The sequence below is a fragment of the Heterodontus francisci genome, chromosome 1, assembly GCF_036365525.1.
Source record: "Heterodontus francisci isolate sHetFra1 chromosome 1, sHetFra1.hap1, whole genome shotgun sequence".
NCBI lineage: Eukaryota > Metazoa > Chordata > Chondrichthyes > Heterodontiformes > Heterodontidae > Heterodontus > Heterodontus francisci.
The window spans coordinates 87011076-87038062 of record NC_090371.1 but is presented as its reverse complement, the minus strand read 5'-3'; the positions used below and the strand labels follow the sequence as shown (position 1 = coordinate 87038062).

Genomic DNA, 26987 nt, shown 5'->3' with positions numbered 1-26987 from the left:
TCCTAGCCTCTGACCTGCTCTTGTAGCCACAAATAAAACAAATAAAAGATCATACTGAAGAGGGGTATTTCACTTGCAGAATTTTAATTTTCCTTGCAGAAATCATCCAATCATCCAAGGGCACTCTCTTTTCAAAAGCAGTCCCTTTCACAGGTGGCGTAACTTTTCCCAACTCACTATGTGTCGTTTATTGCAAGGGGAATGGAATATAAAAGTAGAGATGTTTTGCTACAGTTGTACACGGCATTGGTGAGATCACATCTAGAGTACTGTGTACATTTTTGGTCTCTTTGCGTAAGAAAGGATATAATTACATTGGAAGCAGTTCAGAGAAAGTTCACTCAACTTATTCCTAGGATCAGAGGGTTATCTCATGAGGACAGGTTGGACAGGTTGGGTCTGTATTCATTGGAGTTTAGGAGGATGAGAGATGATCTTATTGAAACATCTAAGATCCTGAGGGGACTTGACAGGATACACATTGAAAGGATGTTTCTCCTTGTGGGAGAGATTAAAATTAGGGGGCACAGTTTAAAAATAAGGGGTCTCCCATTTAAGACAGAGATGAGGAGAATTGTTTTCTCCGAGGGTCATAGGTCTGTGGAATTTTCTTTCCTGGAGAGCGATGCAGGCAGGGCCATTGAATGTTTTTAAGGCAGAGGTAGACAGATTCTTGACAAAGGAGTCAAAGGGTATCAGTGGGGTAGGCAGGAAAGTGGAGTTGAGTCCACAAACAGATCAGCTATGATCTTATCGAGTGGTGGAGCAGGCTCAAAGGGCCGAACAGCCTACTCCTGCTCCGAGTTCGTATGTTTACACAAATACTACCTCTGGGATAAGAACTGAAGGTGAGTTTCTGACAATGGATGAGGCACGAGACTTAAAATTGGTTGAAAGATACAGGAGGTGAAAGCCTTTGTGAATGAAGATTAAACTTCAGCTGAAGAACATGACAAAAAGGCAGGTAAACTATTCTTCATTTTTCTTTTTCAAGGACATATTTAGGCCAGCTTGGATCTTTACCATGCCTTAGTATAATGGTCTACATCAAGTAAGCAAGATTTGTTAAAAGCTTGTGTTTGGCTTTGCGCCTATTTTATTTGAGATTTATCAATGCGATTCAAAATGAAACAAAAGGGGAAAGCACTGCTATAAATCTCTGACAATGATTACCTCTTGTAAACCTACTCAGTTGTCAATCATAGTAATCAGAGCTCAGCAATTGGAACACAGTATATATTGCAGATTCAAAGGATTGCTCAAGGCTACCTGAAACATCTACTCACTTTGTACAGTAAGAGATAAACGAGGAGGAAGTTGGCAACAGACAACTTTTTTTAACACATTTTTAAAAATTAGAATCAGACAAGAAATTTATGTACATTCTAGTTCAGATCCTCAAGTTAACTTTACTTCATGCTGGGGTACAGTTCCAAATGCTAATAGCCCTATGGTATCTCACCCAAGCAAATATCTGGGTGCCAGCCTATACACTTTGTCTTGGTATTCTATTTGATTCATGCCCTAACTATTTGACCAGAGGTGAAGGGCATGGAAACACAGCATTTCCGTTATTGTTACTATGATGATTAAAAACATCCCTTCATGTTCTACAGGCACCCAAATATTTGGGCATCCATAGTACCAACATCAAACACTCTCGTGTAATTCCACAAATATAATATTGCACCAAAACACAACAACATAGCAAGAAATGATGTTCTTATAAAAACAAATTGTATTTATTTCGCACCTTTCACATAATGAAACATCCCAAGGTGCTTTACTGCAGCATTATAAAACAAACTCTGGCATAGAGCCAAAAAGGAAATATTAGGTCAGATGACCAAAAGCTTGGTCAAAGAGGTCGGTTTTAAGGAGTGTCTTAAAGGAGGAAAGCGAGGTGGAGAGATTAATCCAATACGAGTCTTACCTGGAGATCCGCTGAGGCTGGCTTTCTTAACTACATAAGAGGGGCAGAGGGAAGAAAGAAAAAGAAAAACATTAACTTCAAAGAATAATTATTTCACTGTATTTGTAATATAGATGTAAATAAACAAACAAAGCAGGTTGTGCAATTAATCATCGCCTCTTGAGATTGGTCCACTGAGCTTCTCCCAAGAAAAGCTGAACAACTGCATAGTCAGCACAAGATTATGTGGAAATAACCAGCCAAATTGTAATTGCAACACTAACTAGCTGGACCTGTTGGCAACTTGAAAGTCACAACATTGCTGCAGAAACTCTCAGTTGATAGAAATGGCATTAAAGCTATTCTACTCTTAATTCAGGATCACTTAATTCAAGTTGTCTGATAATTCCAATTTTTCAACCACTATAATTCCTACGTGTTATTCATACTGCTTATTTCAAATTATTGGATAATCCAAATATTTTTTCAGCACAAAACAAAACTTCTAAATTATCATCAGGAGTAGACTGCAGTACCCTGGAATTGAACAGGTCTTCATAGCCCTCTGTCATTCTTTGACAGTTCATAGAACCATTCTTTTCAATCTCTCTTCCAAGATTATAGGGTAGTTGTATAACTAACTGGTAGGGATCCAGGCTTTGAGAAATTTGGAGCTCATTATAAAGCTCAATTACAAAGAAAAAATTATTTTTTTTCAGGAGCAATGCTGGGCCAATTTATATTGAGCAGTTAGGCATGTTCAACGAGCACCCAAATATTTGGGCATCCAAAGTACCAACTATCTACAAAAAACACACACACTCCATAAAATGATGCGTTTGTCTGCATTTAAGTGCAATGTAGCACATAACCAGTCATCCTGTTGAAACCCAGAATAAAGAATGTTCAGCATATAAATTTACATCCAAAACATTGCTAGGCTAAAAATTGCAAAAAATCAACAATTCCATTTTGTTAAACGTTCAGCATTCATGAAAACATGTATTTGCCATTTTCTTAGTTTAAAATTCTCCATAACACAAATCCTGCTGAAAGGAAAACACTTGCATGTAGGATCATGTTAAAAATCACACAAAATACTTGTGTATCACCTTATTCCTTAATGACATAATCTTTGCCAAAAACATAGACCAAGCTTCTAATACCTTACATATACATAGCACAGCTAATGGCGACCTCATAAAAGGCACAGTCTTAAATCTATTAACAGCAACAATTCCTGTACCAACTGTTTTCGCTGTTGAATTAATTGTTCCCATTTGACCCTCATGGCATAACATCAACTGCAGTTTTTTTTGCAAGTATGTGGTTAAGTGCTTGGTGCACTATAACAAGATTTACTGCATGACTGATTTACTTTTATGTCTTTCTACCATCAGTTTCACAGCTCCCCAGGGTTAAAATTATATTGAACTGCTCACTGCAGAACTGTTTATATCCCTTATAAAGTTGACCTGCTTCATTATCACCTCAATTGTGCCACAATTGCCTTTTATTTGCCTATTACTCCAGATGTCCTGTTATTATTATATATGCCCTATACAAACCATCAGCTGTTAGGATACTATTAAAGTACCTGATCCTTTTTGAATGAATCTCAGTATATCATACCTATCAACTACTTGTTTTGATAAATGATTGAAGCATTTTTCATACACTAAGTTTGTTCTATACAAACCTCAGGAGATTTTCAATTAACAATAAAAGCTGTTAAAGAAATAAAATTCACCAAATGGGACTTGCTGAGATTAACTTCTGTGGCTGTTCATTTACCACAACTACAATTTTGAGAGCAGTACCTAGTCTGCTGTGAACAGGGCAATTTTAACTCCACATTGTTCTCAAGCCAGGGAAAAAGGAACTGTACTTCCTGGTATTCAGTTAAATTTTCATCTTGAATAGTGGTAGTGACAGTTCAAAACTAACAATTTAAAGTTTGCTTTGCACCAGTTCAGTAGTATTACAATTACTGTAAAGCTAAAGTTGTGCAAGGCTAACTCCACCAGGTGATCTATAACTGGTCTTTGCTGCCTATACTCAGTATTCAGTATAAATAGAATTGTCAATACAGACCACGTTAGTCTGCAACAGTAACGCAATAGAATCACAGCAGTAGCACACACATTTGAACTGACTGTGATAGTGAGGTGAAGGGGTGGGGGAGTGGGTGAGACATGCCCACTTATTTTTGAACCGTAACAATATGTCGCTTTTTAACAATGACACCATAAGTGACAGATGCCATCTATTTCCTCCTCCACTTTTTCCATAGCGGTTGTCTACAATTTGCCACATGTCATTTGGTTATCAGCAAATTTTATTTGATCCCTCAATTTCAAAATCCAGATCTAGATCTCTTGTGCATATGGTAAATAACCATATGAACCAGATATTGCATTTCCTTTATCCTGCTTATTATATTTTCCAATAAATTTTGTGAGGTTCATCAAGCAACACTTGTCATTTAAAAATCTGTGCTAATTGGAACTGATTAATTCAGGTTTCTCCAAATGCTTAGCTTTAGAACTTTAGCTTCAGCATTTCAAGCTAAGTGTATTGAAGAAAGAATGGAGGAGATAAGGTTAATATTGGATATCTACAAAATGGATCAACGAACCAATATCAACAGGAGGGAGAATGCATTTGTGTTAGTTCTAAAAATAATACTATTGTTTGGGCTGGATGTACAATGTGCCTATGTACACATTATAGAAAATCGGAACACTTTATACATTGTTCGACAGGATCTAAGTGGAACCGATATAATCCAGTATTTAACCACCGATATGGTACTCAACAGTTAAAAATTATACATACATGGTTGGTCCCCCAAAAACATAATTGTTGTGTGAGAAATCAGAAAGTAGACCACAGTTATTTGCAAGAGCTATTATTTTAATTTTTCATTGATGACATTTCAGCAGCATCCACAAACCCTGAAAGCACAGAAATTCAATTGTGCTCAAAAAGGGCACAGAGGGGGTAGATCTTGCACTCCCAATGATTTTTAGTGCTGTCCTCAGCAGTACATAATACTTGTGCGGCCTGCTTATTATCATGAGTCAGGCATGCGTCCACTGCTACCCACCCTATTCATTGGGCACTCTTCTGTTTGGGTGGCCAGATAGCTGGCACATCCGATGACACTTAAAGGCAACCAGCACCTCTTAAAGGAGAAGTACATTCTGGCTGCAGGCAATAGAGAAAGCTTGTAAGTACAGAAATGGCTGCAAGACCTGCAGATTGGACCCCAGTTTCTCTGATGCTGTCTTGAAGGCTCTGGTGCCTCTCCAGGGCATAAAAAGCCCTCCAAGCAAAACGCACACGACCAATGGGAAGAGTTTGATGAGGAGATCAATGCCAGAAAGTCAGCTCTAAGGACATGGCTGCAATGCCGCAACAAGTTCAGTGACCTCAACCTCCTCAAACAAAATATACTGGCTCTCACGAGCAGGGGCAGAGTCAGGGCAGTGGCAATGCTGGAAGAGTTGTCACTTCACACCATATCATCTTTTTCCCTCACTACTTCGATCTCACCCTACACACATTATGACAAACTGCAGATGCTTTCACCAGCCACTTCCCACTCTCTTTATTCTCCCTTTACACTAAAATCTAACTCTTATCCCCCTCTTTCTTTTCAGACGCTGCAGATGTGGATACACACGTGCCGCATGAGGAAGAGGAGGCCAGTCTTTGTAATGATGCAGCATCACTCAATCGCACCCTCACAAGTACCAGATCAGATAATGGCACATGTACTTTAGAGACTAGGCTAGAGAACAGTTTCTCAATGAAAGCACAGCTCTTCCACCTGCTAAACTGGAGCCACTGGGGAAACAATGGGGGAAGCAAAAGGATAGGTATACAAGCACACAAGGATACTTGCAAACTCAGGCTGTGCACAAGGATGATTCATAATTATTTATGCAGCAGGTGATAATGACCTGGAACTCACTGCCCACAAGGGTGGTGAAAACGGAGATGATCAATGACTTCAAGAGGAAGTTGGATGGCCACCTGAGAGAAATAGACTTGCAGGGCTACGGGGATCCAGTGGGGGAGTGGAACTCCTCTGGAATAGTCCCAACAATGCAACCTCCATGATACAGTGGGGGACTGATATGTTGCTGATGTCACTTGTTGTAACCTGGGAGGAGACCACGTCATAGAAGTTAAGAGCCAGTTACAATCAGGTGAGGAGAGGTCGAAGGGCTCTCCTCTTGTCCCTCTCCTTGTTCGACTTCAACCGGTTTATTTCTTTTTTTTTTCCAAGTGGCTATGCTTGCCAAGTCAGTGAGTGTTTAACTATTTACATGCTCTGATCATAAAAGAACCAATCGGAAAGCTCTACCTGAGTTTAACAAAGAGGTAGGCTTTATTGTACTTAAGTAAAATAATAAACTACGCTCCAACTTTCTCTCTCTTACACACACACACACATATGCAAACACACAAATAGGTTTCAGAGTAGGGAAGGATAAATTGGTTGGATTAGAGTCCAGAGCAATAAAAAGAGATATACAGTCAGTGGAGTTTGGTGACTTCCGGTTTGCTGCCAGCTGCGGCGGGCTGATTCGGTGTTCCTGTTGGACAGCAATGCAGATGATTTCCTTCACAGTGTCTCTGTCTGCAGCAGTGATAGGCCTAGGTGGTTGCAGCCAGCAGGCAGGGTTCGAAGCTTGTAAGGTGGACTGTGGAGAGAGAGAGAGAGAGAGAAAGAAGAGAGGACAGGCACCCCACTTGGGTCTTCTCTTGCTGGTGTCTAGTTGCCTGTTTCTGTTGCTACAGAGAAAACACCAGCTTAAACACACAGATGATGGGCCTGTCACATGACCGTCACCCAATGATTCAACATGATGAGTGTTTATTCCCTCTTGCAACTTACATCAGTCCATGTCTAGGAATTCCCTTCTCTCAAACAGGGTCCCATTGATCCAGTGATTAGGTTTGAGTGGTTCTTCTCCACCAGTTTAATGTCCCAAGTGATTGTCTTAATGTCTTATTAATGGGAGCAGGTTAGGTAGTTCACTCAAAATTCCCCAGGTCATGGTTCTGGAGGGGACTAGGCAAACAACTCATCTCCAACTTGAAGCACTGGAATGTAGGGTATAGTGAAGCAAATTGCAGTGGCCATGTTAGCTGCCAGCGGTCACCTTATATCTGTTACTTTTCACCTTTCTTAAAATTTAATTCAAATTTCCAGCCAGTGGATTAAAAAATATCATCATTCATAATAGCGACAGGTAGTGCTACCCATGCTTTGGTATATGCTTGAGTTGTTGCTGCAGCTTGTAGCATGGATTGATGACAGCCTCCTTTGAGAAGTGAAGACACCTTACATGTTGCTCCTCAGTGAATTTAATGTAAGGCAAGTACTCCCTGAAGACTCACTGTGGGTATGACTTCTTGCGCAGCACCCTCATTCTCCTCTTCCCTCTTGTTGCAGCAGTTCCTGCTCCCTCCTGTCTTCTTTGCTGCTATCAACAACAACTTATATTTATATATCCCCTTTCACATATTAAAATGTCCCAAGGCACTTCGCAGGAGGCATTATAAGAAGTTAAAATTTGACACCGAGCCACATCAGGAGATTATTAGATCAGATGAACAAAAGGTGCTCAAAGGGGTAGACCAAGTTGTATCTTAAAGGAAGAAAGAGAAGTAGAGGGGCAGAGAGGTTTAGGAAGGGAATTCCAGATCTTAGGACCTTGGCAGCTGAAGGTACTGCCCCAATGGTGGAGCAATTATCATCAGGGGTGCTCAAGAGGCCAAAATTAGAAAAGCACAGACATCTTGGAGTGCAGTGGGACTGGAGGAGATTACAGAAGGGATGAGGCATGGAGGGATTTGAAAGCAAGGATGAGAATTTTAAAATCGAGGTGTTGCTTAACCGGAAGCCAATGTAGGTCAATGAGCATAGGGGTGATGGGTGAACAGGGCTTGGTACGAGTTAGCACATGGGCAGTAGAGTTTTGGATGACCTCAAGTTTACACAGAGTAGAATGTGGGTGGCCAGTCAAGAGTGCATTGAAATAAGTCAATTCTAGCCATGGATAAGGGTTTTAGCAGCAGATGAGCTGAGGCAGGGACACAATCGGGTAATGGTACTTACAACAGTGGAAATAGACAGTCTTTCTAATGGCAGGAATACATGGTTGGGAGCTCACCTCAGGGTCAAATATGACACCAAGGTTGCAAACATTCAGGTTCAGCCTCAGAGAGTTGCCAGGAAGAGAGATGGAGTCAGTGGCTAGGGAACGGAGTTTGTAACGGGGGCCGAAGATAATGGCTTTGATCTTCCCAATATTTAATTCGATGAAATTTTTGCTCATCCAATACTAGATATATGACAAGCAGTCTGACAATTTATACACAATGGAGGGGTCAAGAGACGTGGTGGTGAAGCAGAATTGAGTGTTGCCAGCCTGCAGGCAGAAGCTGACCTATTTTTGGATGATGTTGTCGAGGAGCAATGTTTATGAGAAATAGGAGGAGGCCAAGGATAGATCCTAGGGGTACCTTAGGTAATGGTGCAGAAGTGGGAAGAGAAGCCATTGCTAGTGATTCTCTGGCTATGATTAGATAAGAATGGAACCAGACGAGTGCAGTCCCAATCAGCTGAATGACAGTGGAGGGGCATTTGAGGAGCATGATGGAGTCAACTGTGTCAAAGGCTGCAGACAGGTCAAAAAAGACGAGGAGGGATAGTTTACCTATGTCACAGTCACATAGGATGTCATTTGTGACTTTGATAAGAGTCGTTTCGGTACTGTGGCAGGGTTGAACTGCAAACCGAAGAGCATCTCAACCAGACTGCCATAAATCCCTTTATAAGGCAGCTATAAACAGTGCAACATCAGCAAATCTTTCTGCTCAGCAGTCAGAATTAATTTTCCAGAGTCAGAAAACAGGCAAAAATACACCTTGAGTTAGCCAGCAGCCTGAAATGACAAACCAACAACTAAACTGTACAATCCCTACAAATAGTACCAGTGAAGGGTCCTTCCTAACTGTTAGTGCTATATATTGCTGGAAGAGTTCGGCAAAGGTTGAGTCAGGCACTGGGAGGTAGAGAAGAAGAAAAAAAAATTAGAAAAGAATCTTCCAATAAGCTCAGAACCCTTATTTACATAAGTGATTCATTGATTTAAATAGTTCTTGCTTGTGGTTCAGCAATGCCCTTTAGGGAAGGAAATCTGCTGTCCTTACCTGGTCTGGCCTGCATGTGACTCCAGATCCAAGGCAATGTGGTTAACTCTTAAATGCCCTCTGAAATTGGGCAACAAATGCTGACCTTACCAGTGATGCTCACATCCCATGAAAGAATTTAAAAAAGGTGCTTTGCAGGTACAACAGAGAAGCCTGCAGGTGGCACACTTCCCGCCCACCATTTTGGAGGTTTATGCACCCATTTAGTGGCCAAAAATTAGTGTGGCTTTACTAAATTTCTAGGCCGAAGTCCTTTTAATAAGTGTGACAATTAAACAAGCAGTTACGCATAGATTTCTTTTACTGTTTAACCACAAAGTTGCGTACGTGTTTGTTCCCTATTATCCACTATAAAGAAAAAAAGGGGGCTAAATTGAATAGCCCCCAAAAACTGACATGGGGATCTTTATCATAGAATCATTTATGGCATAGAAGGAGACCATTTGGCCCATCTGAGTCCATGCCAGCTCTCCATGGAGCAATCCAGTCAGTCCCACTTCCCTGCTCGAGCCCCATAGCCCTGCAAGTTTATTTCCTTCAAGTGCCCATCCAATTTCCTTTTAAAATCATTAATCGCCTCCACTTCCACCACTCTCGTAGGCAGCGAGTTCCAGGTCATTACCACTCACTGCATAAAAAAGTTCTTCCTCACATTCCCCTGCATCTCTTCTCCAAAACCTTCAATCTGTTTCCCTTGGTCCTTGTACCATCAGTTATTGGGAACAGTTTTTCTTTGTCTAACTGATCTAAGCATGTCATCAAATCAAACATTTTTATTCAACCAGATTTCTGTCAGATACTGTTCCAGAAATTCCATGATTCTGTATTTTTATTTCATACTTGGAATCTTGATGTGCAATTACCCCATGCCCATTTGATGCAATTCAGGCAGCACGACCTCTTCATGCTACCCACTTATTTACATGAATTCCACATACAGCCAAGTACTAAATTCCTGATTGGGTCCCTGGCTGATGTATGCAGCCAATGTCGATACTTGCTAGCGCTATTTCAAGCTAGCCTGCAACTCTTAAAGGGAGTTGTGTTGTGGCTGGAGCAGGTCCTGGGAGTCTAACCCAGGAATCTAACCCAGGAAAAGAAAGAATGGCTGAACATAGGAGCAAGTGGACACCCACGTTTTCCAACGCTGCACTGGAGGCCTTGGTAGATGAGATTTTTTTTTTATTCATTCATGGGATGTGGGCAACGCTGGCCAGGCCAACATTTATTGCCCATCCCTAATTGCCCTTGAGAAGGTGGTGGTGAGCTGCCTTCTTGAACCGCTGCAGTCCATTTGGGGTAGGTATACCCACAGTGCTGATAGGAAGGGAGTTCCAGGCTTTTGACCCAGCGACAGTGAAGGAATGGCGCTATAGTTCCAAATCAGGATGGTGTGTGACTTGGAGGGGAACTTGCAGGTGGTGGTGCTCCCATGTATTTGCTGCCCTTGTCCATCTAGTTGGTAGAGGTCACGGGTTTGGAAGGTGCTGTCTAAGGAGCCTTGGTGCATTGCTGCAGTGCATCTTGTAGATGGTACACACTGCTGCCACTGTGCGTCGGAGGTGGAGGGAGTGAATGTTTGTAGATGGGGTGTCAATCAAGCGGGCTGCTTTGTTCTGGATGGTGCTGCAAGAAGTTTAATGTCCTCATACAAGTGTTCAAGGTCAAATGCCATATCCTACCAAATGCACAAGCCTCAGCCACTGCTCAATTTACCACACCCTATCACTCACCTACCAACAAATCTCTATAAATCAGAACTCATAACTAACATGCATATACTTCACCTCATCCTCACACACTTAGTACTGTTACAAGCCCCACACCCACATCTCAGCTTGCACACACTGCCAGCTATTCAATCGTGACAGCCACATCACCGAAACAAATTGCACCACACTCATTGACACATTTCCATCAGTCCTGCAGAAGGTGGCACATGACTGACGGCAGCGTGAATTAACAGGAGGGGAAGAGGCACACCTACATGTTCTAACCCCCATGAAGGGGGCAGTGCTGTCCATTATCACAAGGGCCATTGTTGAGGCAGTGGCCATCAGTGGCTTTGAAACTGTTGAAGATGAAGTTATCCTTATACCTAATTCTCCTTCTCACATCCCACTTCCTCTTCTGATTTACAAGCTGTAAATGGTGCAAGTATGCACATCCTCTTCTCCCCATCACCACAACCTTACCCTTGTGTCTTTTTCCTTTCAGGTACCCAAGAGCAGCAACCTGGCAAAGCAATCGAGGAACACTAAGAAGAGAGTGATGATGAAAACACTCACACTACCAATTCAGATTCTGATATTGCACATCTCAAGAGGACAGATTAGAGGCAGGATCTGCACATGCTGAGACACCAAGCACAAGTGTGCTGCAGCCAGGGCAGCGGACAAGGATAGCACAGATGCCAGCTCACTGGAGGGTGAGGTCGCACTCGAACTTTGCTGCAGAGGACTCAAATGAGCACTTTGACGGGGCAGTCTACAGAAGAAGGCTGATGGGTGCACACAACAAAATTCTGCTGTATTGGGAAGCCTGCCAGAAAGCTTGCACTCAGTGTCAAGAAGCATGGAGGAGCATCAGGCTTTGGTCAGAGCATGCAGCCCATTCTTTTCAGCATGGAAGCAGTGGCCAACTCAATTACCACTCTTGTGGACCCAACCATGATGCATCATCTAATGGCTGATGACTCAGCTTCCAATGCAGTACAAGAGGCTTCCACCAAACATCTGATGCTGCAGTAGAACCTCAGATCAAAGTAATGAAAGCTCAGCTTACTCCTATCATGGCTGCAGATTGCAGTTTGTAAAGTGGCTTGTACAGTGTCACAGTAGTCCAGCTATCTGTCCCCCAATAGATCATTAGGACTGCTAAGGCACCATCTGAAGGCAGTGGCAATGGCACCATAGAGCATAAGCCTGCTGTCTTCTCTCAGGATGACAGCATTTGTCCTCCCAACCCTGCCACTCTGCGAGTGCCCTTGCTGTTATTATCAGCCAGTCAGCCCAGGCGGACATGGTGCAGCCTGAAGCCAGGCCTTCTAGGCCCAGAGCTGCTCAAGGTTGTCCTCCAAGGCCATCTGCAGTCTCCTCCACCAGCCATGCTGCAGCCACTCAGGTAGCACTGCTTAGGGGCAACGAGGACAAGCAAAGACACAGGTCTGACAGGTACAAAGGCCTCCACAGCAGTCCAGGCAGCAGAACCACTCATCACATCTCGTGTGGCAGCATGGCTTCATTGTACACATGCTGCCCATGGTTCATGAGTCGTAACTGGTGCCATGAGTGGTGTCATCGGTGGATAGCTCTCGGTGCCTGATAGTCACCTTTGCTTTGCCATGATGGCTGAAATACAGCTGCACATAAGACTGTATCATGACTGCTGCCAGGATACCAGGCTTTGACCTGTATGATGAGCTACCTCTGGTCACAGAACAGCTGCACGTAGAGGAAGTGGAATCCCTTTTGGATCAGATACATGGCAGAGTTGACATGAGATGCACGCAAAGCCATGTGCATGCAGTCAATGGCACCCTGCTTCTTTCTGGCAAGAGGGAATGAATTTAACTGCCTCTGAATAGAGAGTCTCAGTGACCTTCTTTATGGAACAGTGCACTGCAAACTGCGAGATGTTGCTAATATCTCCAGCAGCCAGGCGCATAAAAGTTCATAGGCATGGTCTCCTTCACAGCCATTGGCAAATCAGTCCTTGCCCTGCTCTGAGGTTGCAGTTGGCAGATTTCAGTGAAAATGTTCTTAGTGAAGTGCAGACACCTCACACATTAGGCTGGATTTTGTCAACCTCAAGGGTAAGGCTGGGAGGCAGGGGGTGGTACATAAAATGATGAGGGAAGGCAGGGGGTGAAGTGCCCATCGAGTTCGGCCTTTTCTGCCCGGAGGCCAGCTGAGACCCATAAGTGGCCAATTAAGGGTCTCTTCCTGCCATCACTGGTAAAACGACCCTCCACCACGCAGAAAGGCCACCCAGCAAAAGCTGTTGGCCTCCCTGCAGGCTTGGCGGGTGCTGAGTGAGGAGTGGGCATCCTGATCAGCAAATCTGTGCTCTGTGGTTCACAGAGGGCTGCCCAGGCAGCATGGGCCACCACCACTGAAGGACCCTCCACCCACCCTCACTAACAAACACCCACAAACCCTCGTTGGGGCCTGCCTGACCTCACTTACAATTCCACGGCCTCCATGGCTGCTGCTCCAGGCATCCTGCAGTGCCAGTAATGGCCATTACTCCCAATGGCGCTGCTGGTACCGACAAGCTGCCGTCTCTCTGATTGGTTGACAGCTCTTGGAGGTGGGCTCTTCGCCTTTAAAGGCATGGAAGCCCTGTTGGCAGGCAATTAACTGCCTGATTGACACAATTCCATTGGCGCTTCTCAAAATGGATGCAGTGGGGGTGCCTCCGACTTTCTGGCAAGTGGATGGGGCCACTGCTACGGCGATTAAATTCAGCTCATTGTTCCTCACTGAGGTTCAGGTAGCCTGAACATCCTGAACAGATATGCCCTCCTGCGGAGAGCCCTTCTCCTCCTCCTCCCTCTTCTAGCAGCTTGTCCTGCTCCATGTGGTCTTGACTCAGTCTCCCAGTCATGCACTTTTCCAAAAGGAAGGCTTACTAGTGCACCCATGTCTGGAGCAACTGATTTGCGCAGAAACCTTGAAGTCAGCAAAATCTCCTTCTGCAACTGCCATACCACTCCTGTAGACTTTTGAAACTTGAACCAACTGTGGAAAGCACCAAAAATTTGTTGAATTGTAGCAACATTCAGAAGAAACTGAGTGGCAACTACCATGTATGTATTTAAGTAGCACTGGTGAAGAGTCCTTCCTGCTGCTTAATGTGTGTGTGCTTAAGAGAGGGCGTTGGCTAGACCGTTGAGCTGCAAAATGGCAGTGTTGGTGTCAAATCAGCACTTCACACTGATCGTCATCACAATCTGCCTTCTCTGCATACGTCAGGGGATGCTCACCACACACGACGATGGCATCTAGTGTACTTCACGTCACGCTCTAATAGCCTCCAAAAAACGTGCACTAACGAGCCCAATTTCTTGCCCAAGATAACTAAAACAAACCTGCTTGAATATGAGTTTGGAGTTTCTTATGTCACTTTTATTTGCCCTCCTCTACAACCTGAACAGCAAGCTGAATGGTTATTTGCCACAATTAATGATACATTAAATATCATTGGCATTATGTGCATGCCAGATAAGAACAAGATGAGGATTTGATGTCGTGCCAGCACCTTCCATTAGTACAATAGGCTGTGAAGACTCATAACACTGACAGTTATTTCGGTAATGTACCAGAGAGCATCTAAAATCCAAGGAAACAAACTCCCACTTTAAGTTAGTGCTTTTAAGATGAGGTGGGGGGGGGGGGGGGGGAATTGGGGAGATTAATTTTTTTAAAAAATGGAATATGCAAATTTATGTTTTGTAAAATAGTTTTTTTTTAACAATGGTGATATTTCAATGAGCTATTTCATTGCATTCACATTTACAAGACTCAAGAAAATCTCACCTAACTAAACCCTAGTGGTAACAATTCCCTTTAAATGATAATTAAAATGTACTTCATTTCAACATTAAAGGATTCATTGTCATTGGAATTAGAATAAAAAACCATAGACACCTACTGCACATAAATTTAGCATAACTTAATTTAGTCTTGATCGCCAGGAGAGCTATTTTGCTTGAGAGGGTTGGGGGGCGGGGGAGGGGAATTATTAAGGCATCAATTCCCTAACCAGCTGGATTGCATTTCCAGGACTGTTGGAATGACAGACAGTTTAGTGAACCTACTGTATTTGGCACTGTGCCATGCTGCAGGTAGACTGAAACAGATAGGTGCAGTTTGCTAAATTCATCCTCACTATCCTGGCAGTAGAACAGGAATTCTTCTCTTGTTTTTCAAACAGATTTTTAGTTGGCAGGTTGCAATAACTGATTTGCCCGCCAATAATATTATACAGCTCAGTCAAATAAATTACTGAACAACAATCTGTATGAACATGACAGTGTAACTTGATTTAAAATCCGAGCAATTCTCTGCAATAAATTAAATCAGCTGCATATTTGTTTCATGAAACAATTATAATCTCCAGTTAATATACAATAAAATATTTAAATTGCCCAAGAAACACAAGAAAATAAATTAGTGAATTAGAGGGGGTGGGGGTGGGTAGGAAAGGATAAAAGTACCTTTCAAACCAACCATCACAGTTTAGATTACATATAGATGTCAGTGAAGGCCTAAGGGACAGGAAACTGCCACACACAACTTAGATCTCTTCCTGTTAAGTAGCACAACTGGAGATAGCTCAATCCAGGGCCCCAATCAATATATGAAATGAAATAGTTATTCTGAATAATGCTTAACCAAATTGACAGCTGCAGTTTATCTAGAATGAGGATTATTTTGTATTATCAGCAGCAAGAGCTAACAGCACAATTATGTTGCAAACTGCAATTTCATAACCATTAGTCAGGGCTTACAGTAATGGTATAAACCTCAATCACATGGACATTCAGAGATATAAATTTCTGCAGCAATTCTAAAACCAATTCACAGGCTCTGCACATGAGTGTAGTTATAGACATCAGATGATGAAGCAGGCCTGTTGACATGAGCATCAAATCAAATGCAACCATTAGTGAAACTCAACATTAGACATTTTTGCTCAACCCACAACTGCTCAGCAGCACTCCTTTTAGTGCTAACAATCTGTCTGCAGCACATTTCTCCAATATCCTGCTATAAATCTGAACTCTGGAGCACCTTGCTTTCATAGCCACTTGGAATTTGTGTATTCAGTAGGATTCCCTCAATAGCCAGAGTTTCATTATTCCTACTACAGTGTCACAAAGTCATACTGCTGAATCGCCTCTGGATTCATACTGCACTTTAGAGTCACAACAACACAGAAGGACGCCATTTGGCCCATCGAGTACATGCCAGCTCTCTGCCGAGAAATCCATCAGCCCATGGCCCTGCTCGATCTCCGTAGCCCTGTAAGTTTATTTCCCTCAAGTGCCCATCCAATTTCCTTTTGAAATCATTAATCGTCTCCACTTCCACCAGCCTCATAGGCAATGAGTTCCAGGTCATTACCACCTGTTGTGTAAAAATGTTCTTACTCACATTTCCCCTGCATCTCTTGCCCAAAACCTTAAATCTGTGCACCCTAGTCCTTGTACCACAAGCTAATGGGAATAGCTTATCTCTGTCTAACTGATCTAAACCTGTCATAATCTTGTACAATAATAAAAAAAGTGCTGAAAATACTCCTTGTATACCTGTATCAAATTTCTGCTCAATCTCCTTTGCTCCATGGAGAACAATCCCAGCTTCTCCAACCTAACCTCATAGCTAAAATCCCTCATCCCTCGAACGATTCTGGTGAATTTCCTCTGCATCCTCAGATCCTTCCTAAAGTGTGGTAACCAGAACTGGATGCAATTCTCTAGTTATGCCCTAACCAGAGTTTTATAAAGATTCAGCATAACTTCCCTGCTTTTGTACTTTATACCGCTATTTATGAAGCCCAAGATCCCATATGCTTTGCTAAATACTCTCTCAAAATGCCCTACCACCTTCAAAGCTCTATGCACGTGAACCCCAGGTCCCTCTATCCCTGCAAACTCTTTAGAACTGCACCATTAAGTATATATTGCCTTTCCCTTCAAAATGCATCTCTTCACACTTCTCTGTATTAAAATCCATCTGCCTCTTGTCTGCCCATTCTGCTAGTCTATCTATGTCCCGTTGCAGTCAACTGGTATCATCTTCACTGTTTGCCACACCTCAAGTTTGGTATCATTGGCAAATTTTGAAATTTTACTCTACATTCCTGTATCTGCTATTACATTAAAATTAGGGTGTTTGGAAACAGCAAGTAGTACTATAAATAACTGCAAAAAGTCAGAGAGACATGAAGGCAGAGGAGTTAGTAGAATGGGTGTATAGGTTGAATAATTCACGTTTCCAAAGATTTTTTGGGGAAATTACAGTGAAAGCCTCCACAACAACTTGCATTTATATCGCACCTTTAACATAGTAAAATGTCCCAAGATTCTTCACAGGAGAAGATATGAACTAGAAGCTGGAGTAAGGGCCTGCAACCTGACCCGAACCCGACGGGACCCGACAACATGTGTTGGGTTCGGGTCGGGTTGCACTTCTGGGTCTGGCATTTGGGCTCAGGTCAGGTCGGGCCGGATTGGACACGCTCTATCACCACCTCAGATAAGTGACTCTAATGTTAATTTACTTTTTGGTCTTTAAAGGTGGTTTTGTTACAGTTATTTTAAGGTTGTACAGGTAAGGAACAAAGTGAAAAACGGAAGGTAGGTTAACTGATGGACAGGTTGGGTCGGGTGCAGGAAAAAATGGAAGGACTCTGGCCGGGTCAGGCTCGGATGGGGTTCTGTCGGGCTCAGGTTGGTCCCATTTGCAGAGCCGACCAGGTCTTTAAGCTGGAGAAATAGCAATGATATAAAAGAATGAATGTGTGATACTGCCTGACTTCAGTGAGTTTTCTTAATTAAAACTGAAAAACCTCTTTGCATTTGTCCTCCACTTTAGGACAGAACATCTTTTCCCTGTAGCTTCATGTCTTTCATACTCTTTCGTAGCCTGATTGCCTATGAAGCATTGTCTTTTCACCTTTGTCGTGACTTTGTCTCTCTTAACTTCCGGTTTACAGACAGACTGAGAACTAAGGATTTTTCAATACAATGCGAAAGAAGAATTTTTCCAAATAGGCAGTTGAACTAACTGATTATTTAGACTCAGGGACAAAACAATTTTAACCACTCTCTGTCCAGGTGATCTTTCACAAAAAAACAGGAGAATACATATTACTTTTGCTTGGCATCCTTCCATCTTTGAAAGATGATGGTGTCATGGTCCTGTAGTTTTTTTTTTCGGGAATATGCAGTTTGCCTTTAAGGCTTCAGAAGATCAATATTGCTTTAAGAACTGGCAAGCCTCAGGAGTTATAGAAGGGTGCATTTTCAGTTGCTGTTAGAAACAGCCATTTGGAGACTGCGATTCAAAGGGTGCATTCTCATTACCATAGATACAGCCACTGGGAGTGGGTCTCATGCGATACATTTGCGACAATTCAGTTTTGAACTGGCTTTTAGTTGAAGACAGTTTGTTCTAACATACAGATGTACTGTTTAGCACCGGAAAAAGAGCTCTCGGCCATCTAAACTGAAGGAATAGGAATTTAGTATGTTTAATTATTAAGTCTCAAAATTCTAAAAATAAGTCAAGCCAAAACAGAGATCTCTGCTAATTTAAACTGAAGGGAGGGAAGTTAGACTGTTACAATCTTTTATCCCTCAAAAACTCTAAAGTCAGATTGATTCTGTTGAAAGTGTTTGCAAGTCGTTAATTGATGAAATTCACTGGAGAAGGAAAGCAACATTCTACGAGGACTTCAAGCAACATTGGACTGTAAATTTGCAAGGACTCTAATTTTTTCTATTTTAAATGTTGTTTATATCTTCATAGTGTTTAAGAATTTAGTTCGTCTAATTAAAGAGTTAATTTGTTGATTTAAAGACACCTGATTTGGTTAGCCTCATTCGGGGGTTAATAGATGGTACAATTTGGCTGGGTCTTTCTTTAATTTGGAAAGTTTTAAATGATATGTTAATCGATCTGTGGAGCGACGGGATTGAATTAACAGTGCATTGGTCCCACCACAATCCGAATCGTATATTTTGATCGGGGGCTTTGACTGGAGCGGTCGGTCAAAACAATGGACATGCAGCAAACAATCCATTTGCGGGGGTATCTTCTCTTGGTGCACTTTTGTTGATGCCTGTGAAGGCCAATCCTCGAGAGGCACAAATTCTGCACGTGAAGCTGCCAAGTGACGCTGTGAGTTGTTGTTTTTGACGCTGGCGCCAGTTGCCACGTTTCTGTAGCAACTGGTCATCATGGAAGTGAACACCTGTCCACAGGATGTGTCACCAATTCCCCCTTCATCAGCTAGTGACTCCCAAGTGCAATAGTTGACATTTATGGCCTTCATGTCACACTTGCAAGCATCCTTGAAGCAGGGCTTTGGGCACCCCACTGTTTGTCTGGCCCCGGCTACCTCACCACACAGAAGGTCCTTGGGTACGCGACCATCTTCCATCCTGTGGACATGTCCGATTCACCGAAGCCACCTCTGTTTGATTAGTGCCAACACACTTGGGAGCTATGCCTTTGAGAGAACTGCCACATTACTTTTAAAACACTAACATGAAAACAATTTTTCTCCTCAAATTCCTTCTGTGGAATAATAATCAAATAGTTATGGCATCCAGAAATTTTAAAACAACTTGACACTTATGAAGGGCAACAAAGAGGCAACTGGCTGGAGGTCTGCAGCCTTGACTGAAGAATACCTTCTACATTGCTGGCCTATAGTATGCAATGAGAAAAAACCCTTACAGCAAAACAAAATATTGAAAAAAAAGTTGGAATATTCCCAAATAATTTAACACAAAATGGTAATCACTCACAAACAGAGGACAGAAGAACATAAGAAATAGTAGCAAGAGTAGTCTGTTCAACCCCTCAAGCCTGCTCCGCCATTCAAAACTATCATGGCTGATCTTCTACCTCAAATCCACTTTCCTGCCTGCTCCCAATATCCCTTGATTCCCTGAGAGATCAAAAATCTATTGATCTCAGTCTTAAGGTGAGGTGAGAGTGACTGCCCTTGACATCAAGACAGCATTTGACCGAGTATGGCATCAAGGAGCCCTAGCAAAACTGAGGTCAATGGGAATCAGGGGGCAAACTCTCCGTTGGCTGGAGTCATACCTAGCGCAAAGGAAGATGGTTGTGGTTGTTGGAGGTCAATCATCTGAGCTCCAGGACATCACTGCAGGAGTTCCTCAGGGTAGTTTGCGAGGCCCAACCATCTTCAGCTGCTTCATCAATGACCTTCCTTCAATCATAAGGTCAGAAGTGGGGATGTTCGCTGATGATTGTGCAATGTTCAGCACCATTCATTAGAACATTACAGCGCAGTACAGGCCCTTCGGCCCTCGATGTTGCGCCGACCTGTGAAACCATCTGACCTACACTATTCCATTTTCATCCATATGTCTATCCAATGACCACTTAAATGCCCTTAAAGTTGGCGAGTCTACTACTGTTTCAGGCAGGGCGTTCCATGCCCCTACTACTCTCTGAGTAAAGAAACTACCTCGAACATCTGTCCTATATCTATCACCCCTCAACCTAAAGCTATGTCCCCTCGTGTTTGCCATCACCATCCGAGGAAAAAGACTCTCACTATCCACCCTATCTAACCCTCTGATTATCTTATATGTCTCTATTAAGTCACCTCTCCTCCTCCTTCTCTCCAACGAAAACAACCTCAAGTCCCTCAACCTTTCCTCGTAAGACCTTCCCTCCATACCAGGCAACATCCTAGTAAATCTCCTCTGCACCCTTTCCAAAGTTTCCACGTCCTTCCTATAATGCGGTGACCAGAACTGCACGCAATACTCCAGGTGCGGCCTCACCAGAGTTTTGTACAGCTGCAGCATGACCTCGTGGCTCCGAAACTCGATCCCCCTACTAATAAAAGCTAACACACCATATGCCTTCTTAACAGCCCTATTAACCTGGGTAGCAACTTTCAGGGATTTATGTACCTGGACACCAAGATCCCTCTGCTCATCTACACTACCAAGAATCCTCCCATTAGCCCAGTACTCTGCATTCCTGTTACCCCTTCCAAAGCGAATCACCTCACACTTTTCCGCATTAAACTCCATTTGCCATTGCTCAGCCCAGCTCTGCAGCCTATCTATGTCCCTCTGTACCCTACAACATCCTTCGGCACTATCCACAACTCCACCGACCTTCGTGTCATCCGCAAATTTACTAACCCACCCTTCTACACCCTCATCCAGGTCATTTATAAAAATGACAAACAGCAGTGGCCCCAAAACTGATCCTTGCGGTACACCACTAGTAACTAAACTCCTGGATGAACATTTGCCATCAACCACCACCCTCTGTCTTCTATCAGCTAGCCAATTTCTGATCCAAAGCTCTAAATCACCTTCAACCCCATACTTCCGTATTTTCTGCAATAGCCTACCGTGGGGAACCTTATCAAACGCCTTACTGAAATCCATATACACCACATCCACTGCTTTACCCACATCCACCTGTTTGGTCACCTTCTCGAAAAACTCAATAAGGTTTGTGAGGCACGACCTACCCTTCACAAAACCGTGCTGACTATCGCTAATGAACTTATTCTTTTCAAGATGATTATAAATCCTATCTCTTATAACCTTTTCCAACATTTTACCCACAACCGAAGTAAGGCTCACAGGTCTATAATTACCAGGGCTGTCTCTACTCCCCTTCTTGAACAAGGGGACAACATTTGCTATCCTCCAGTCTTCCGGCACTATTCCTGTCGACAATGACGACATGAAGATCAAGGACAAAGGCTCTGCAATCTCCTCCCTGGCTTCCCAGAGAATCCTGGGATAAATCCCATCTGGCCCAGGGGACTTATCTATTTTCACACTTTCCAAAATTGCTAACACCTCCTCCTTGTGAACCTCAATCCCATCTAGCCTAGTAGTCTGAATCTCAGTATTCTCCTCGACAACATTTTCTTTCTCTACTGTAAATACTGACGGAAAATATTCATTTAACGCTTCCCCTCTCTCCTCTGATTCCACACAAAACTTCCCACTACTATCCTTGATTGGCCCTAATCTAACTCTAGTCATTCTTTTATTCCTGATATACCTATAGAAAGCCTTAGGGTTTTCCTTGATCCTATCCGCCAATGACTTCTCGTGTCCTCTCCTTGCTCTTCTTAGCTCTCCCTTTAGATCCTTCCTGGTTGGCTTGTAACTCTCAAGCGCCCTAACTGAGCCTTCACGTCTCATCCTAACATAAGCCTTCTTCTTCCTCTTGACAAGCGCTTCAACTTCTTTAGTAAACCACGGCTCCCTCGCTCGACAACTTCCTCCCTGCCTGACAGGTACATACTTATCAAGGACACGCAGTAGCTGCTCCTTGAATAAGCTCCACATTTCGATTGTGCCCATCCCCTGCAGTTTCCTTCCCCATCCTACGCATCCTAAATCTTTTGCCTAATCGCATCATAATTTCCTTTCCCCCAGCTATAATTCTGGCCCTGCGGTATATACCTGTCCCTGCCCATCGCTAAGGTAAACCTAACCGAATTGTGATCACTATCACCAAAGTGCTCACCTACATCTAAATCTAACACCTGGCCGGGTTCATTACCCAGTACCAAATCCAATGTGGCATCGCCCCTGGTTGGCCTGTCTACATACTGTGTCAGAAAACCCTCCTGCACACACTGGACAAAAACTGACCCATCTAAAGTACTCAAACTATTGTATTTCCAGTCAATATTTGGAAAGTTAAAGTCCCCCATAACAACTGCCCTGTTACTCTTGCTCCTGTCGAGAATCATCTTCGCTATCCTTTCCTCTACATCTCTGGAACTATTCAGAGGTCTATAGAAAACTCCCAACAGGGTGACCTCTCCTCTCCTGTTTCTAACCTCGGCCCATACTACCTCAGTAGACGAGTCCTCAAACGTCCTTTCTGCCGCTGTAATACTCTCCTTGATTAACAATGCCACACCCCCCCCCCCCCTTTTACCATCTTCTCTGTTCTTACTGAAACATCTAAATCCCGGAACCTGCAACATCCATTCCTGCCCCTGCTCTACCCATGTCTCCGAAATGGCCACAACATCGAGATCCCAGGTACCAACCCATGCTGCAAGCTCACCCACCTTATTCTGGATGCTCCTGGCGTTGAAGTAGACACACTTTAAACCAAGTTCTTGCTTGCCAGTGCCCTCTTGCGTCCTTGTAACCTTATCCCTGACCTCACTGCTCTCAACATCCTGTACACTGGAACTACAATTTAGGTTCCCATCCCCCTGCTGAATTAGTTTAAACCCCCCCGAAGAGCACTAGCAAATCTCCCCCCCAGGATATTGGTACCCCTCTGGTTCAGGTGAAGACCATCCTGTTTGTAGAGGTCCCACCTGCCCCAGAAAGAGCCCCAATTATCCAGGAAACCAAAACCCTCCCTCCTACACCATCCCTGCAGCCACGTGTTCAACTCCTCTCTCTCCCTATTCCCCGTTTCGCTAGCACGTGGCACGGGCAACAACCCAGAGATAACAACTCTGTTTGTTCTCGCTCTAAGCTTCCACCATGGCTCCCTGAATTTCTGCCTTAAATCCCCATCTCTCTTCCTACCTATGTCGTTGGTGCCTATGTGGACCACGACTTGGGGCTGCTCCCCCTCCCCCTCCCCCTTAAGGATCCCAAAAACACGATCTGAGACATCACGAACCCTGGCACCTGGGAGGCAACACACCAACCGTGAGTCTCTCTCGTTCCCACAGAACCTCCTATCTGTTCCCCTAACTATGGAGTCCCCAATGACTAATGCTCTGCTCCTCTTCCCCCTTCCCTTCTGAGCAACAGGGACAGACTCTGTGCCAGAGACCTGTACCCCATTGCTTACCCCTGGTAAGTCGTCCCCCGCAACAGTAGCCAAAACAGTATACCTGTTGTTGAGGGAAACGGCCACAGGGGATCCCTGCACTGCCTGCTGGTTCCCTCTCCTTCCCCTGACGGTAACCCATCTACCTACTTCTTTTACCTGAGGTGTGACTGCCTCCCTATAACTCCTCTCAATTCGTGACTCTTCAGATACTGAAGCAGTCCATGTAGAAATGCAACAAGACCTGGACAAGATCCAGGCTTGGGCTGATGTGGCAAGTAACATTCACACCACAAGTGCCAGGCAATGACCATCTCCAACAAGAGAGAGTCTAATCATCTTCCCTTGACATTCGATGGCATTACAATGTGCAATCATCAGCAAACAGCCCCACTTGCCTGGATGCAGCTCGAACAACACTCAAAAAGCTCAACACCATCCAGGCTTTGCTTCATTACTGGTTATGTCTTGTTTCATAATAAATTGAAATTTGGTTGTTTATTAAAGAAACCTGGTTGCTGTATTTTTTTCTGGGATAAAAACAGAGTCTATGATTGACCGTATTGGTACCTGGGAAAAATTTAAATATATGTTGTGACCTGTGGAGAAGTGGAACTAGAAAAACAGTACACTCATCTCGGTCGGAACAATGCAAAAAAGATGTTTGGACAGTATAACGTTTCTGCCCAACCAAACATTTTGCTGAATTGTAAAGTTGAGTTGAGGCCAATCAAGAGATCTTGTCATAAACGGATACTCTGCAGCCAATATTCTGTCAACATTTAATCAAATCATTTTCCTTTCCAGAGAAATATGGTCTTCAGAAATGGCAAGACAAGCACAAACCCACAACTACTGGTGATTGAGTGCATGCAAACAAATAGCAGTTTTCCAATAATTAGTTGTACGTATTTACAATAGACAGTGGGATACCATTAAAAAAACTGATTCATACAAAACAAAATTTACTGGGTGTGATGTATTCAGTTGTTTTAAATGCAGTATAAAGGTGTGTAAAAACTACAGCAAGCTCCTTCATTTAAAGCTCAGCATAGTAGGAATCAATGTAATAAGTCTAAGGGGATAAAAGTTCATTTGAGATAATGCAAGGTGACAAAAATGGCATTCACATAATTATTTAATTACCTCCATGAAGAAACTCACATTCCATCTATATATGCACAGGTTTTAATCAAAAACAAGCAAAGAATTTGGCAGTGTGATGTGCACTAACCATCCTGATAGTCCAGTGAATAAAAAGAGATTGCATGGGTTTCCAATTATTCATACAAACCAGAAGGTTCCTGGCTTGAGGACCACCCCACGCTGAATGAGCTGATCTTAGCCAGAGGGGCAGTCGGGGTAAAACTGGCCTCAGCATCCCCAGGGGTTGGTTTGGGGGGGCGTTGGTGTGAAGATAGACAGGTTACTTGCTCCTGATCGCTACCCTGCTTGAGAGTGTACAAGTGGGTCTCGAATGCAACAGAACCAAGCTTCAGCTGCAGTTCTCTCTATGGTTAAAACTGCCTGCTTCAATCAACAATGGGGAGGTACCAGCACCCAGCAAGGAGCCAGTGGTTTAAAGAGAAAACATAAAGAGGAAAAAGCTGTATTTCTCCTTTTTCATTGCAGAAACAAAACTACAGCAAGTCATCAGTTTGAGGTCCCTGAAAAATTCATTTAAATCAAATTCATTTGAAGTTAGAACAAATTAGAATTTCAATCCCCAGAAAAGAGACAGTTTTACCATCTGTTTAAATTGGCAAGCACAACATTATCAACCTTATCTGAAGAAAACGAATGGCTGGGAATGGTTTACTGTGCTCTGATCTGACTCAGGGGACTAGAAACAAGACTCCAGGGAAACTGGACAACAAAATTTTTATTAAATGGAAGGAATGTACAAAACAGTTTTGCAACCAGACACAATCAAGATATTTTCATCAAATGTGAAGAGGGAGACTCACCACCAGTAGCAGCAAACATGGATGGAGACTGAGTACAGCGACTGAAGAGTTAAAGTATGGAGAGAGCCTCCAGAACAATCTCTAACACCAAAGGCAACATCTGCAAAACAGCTATAGAATGGTATGTCGCCTTCCTGGTGCCACTGAGAGACTGCAGGACATTCTGAGGGGGGAGGATAAACAGTCAGAGGCCGTGGTCCATATCAGCACCAATGACATAGGCAGACTGAGAGATGAGGTCCTGAAAGTAGAGTTTAGGGAGCTAGGAGAGAAACTATAAAGCAGGACCAAAAAGGTAGCAATGTCCAGATTTTCCCAGTGCCATGTACTAATGAGTGCAGAAATAAGAAGATAGAGCTGATGAATAAGTGGCAAGAGAGATGGTGTAGGAGGGAGGGTGATTGTTGTAAAAACCCATCTGGTTCACGAATGTCCTTTAAGGAAGGAAATCTGCTGCCCTTACCTGGCCTGGCCTACGTGTGACTCCAGGCCCACAGCAATGTGGTTCACTCTTAAATGCCCTCCGAAATGGCCCAGCAAGCCACTCAATTCAAGGGCAATTAGGGATGGGCAATAAATGCTGACTTAGTCAGCGACACCCACATCCCATGAACGAATAAAAAAAAGATTCCTCAGGCATTGGGAATGCTTCTGAGGGAGGTGGGACCTGTACAAACCTGACAGGTTGCACCTCAACAGCACCAGGATCAATATCACAGTGGGGTTTGCTAGTGCTGTTGAGGAGGGTTTAAACTAGCTTGGCATGGGGGTGGGAACCCGAAAGGAGATTCTGAAGGGAGAAGAGAAAAGTTGGAAATGGAAGGAAGGAAATTAGTATGCGTGTTTGGAAGGCAGAGGAAACAAAGGTTAGAAAATAGCCAACAAGGGAGTTTGGAAGTGCAAAATGGTATGTACTACAATACAAAAAGTCTTGGGAATAAGGTAGATGAGCTGAGAGCAGATTGACATGCAGGAATATGATATTATAGCTATTACTGACACATGGCTGAAATAAGGGGAGAAACAGCAGCTCAACATTCCTGGTTACAGAGTTTTTAGATGAGATAGAGAAGGGTATAAACAAGGAGGGAGGATTGCAATATTGATTAATGTCATACAGGCTCCCACCTGCCAAGCATGAGGCATATTAATTTTGACACATGGACATTAAATTTCAAACTGTTGTTGAAGTGAAGAAAAGATTAGATTTAAAAAATTGCCAGATCTTGGCTGGAAAGACATTTGCATATTAACAGACTGTGTTTGGAAGGATAAAGCAGCCATTCCCTGACACATTCAACCCACAATGGACCC

At 43.3% G+C, this 26987-nt stretch overlaps 1 protein-coding gene across 1 annotated transcript in view; it reads right to left on the bottom strand.

Annotated features, from left to right (window-relative positions):
• LOC137370623 (protein unc-13 homolog B-like) overlaps positions 1 to 26987 on the bottom strand; it is a 783931-nt gene that overhangs the window by 693678 nt on the left and 63266 nt on the right. Inside the window, exon 2 of the mRNA XM_068032730.1 lies at positions 1934 to 1963. Coding sequence (XP_067888831.1) covers positions 1934 to 1963 — 30 coding nt within the window. The remainder of the gene's footprint in view (positions 1 to 1933; positions 1964 to 26987) is intronic.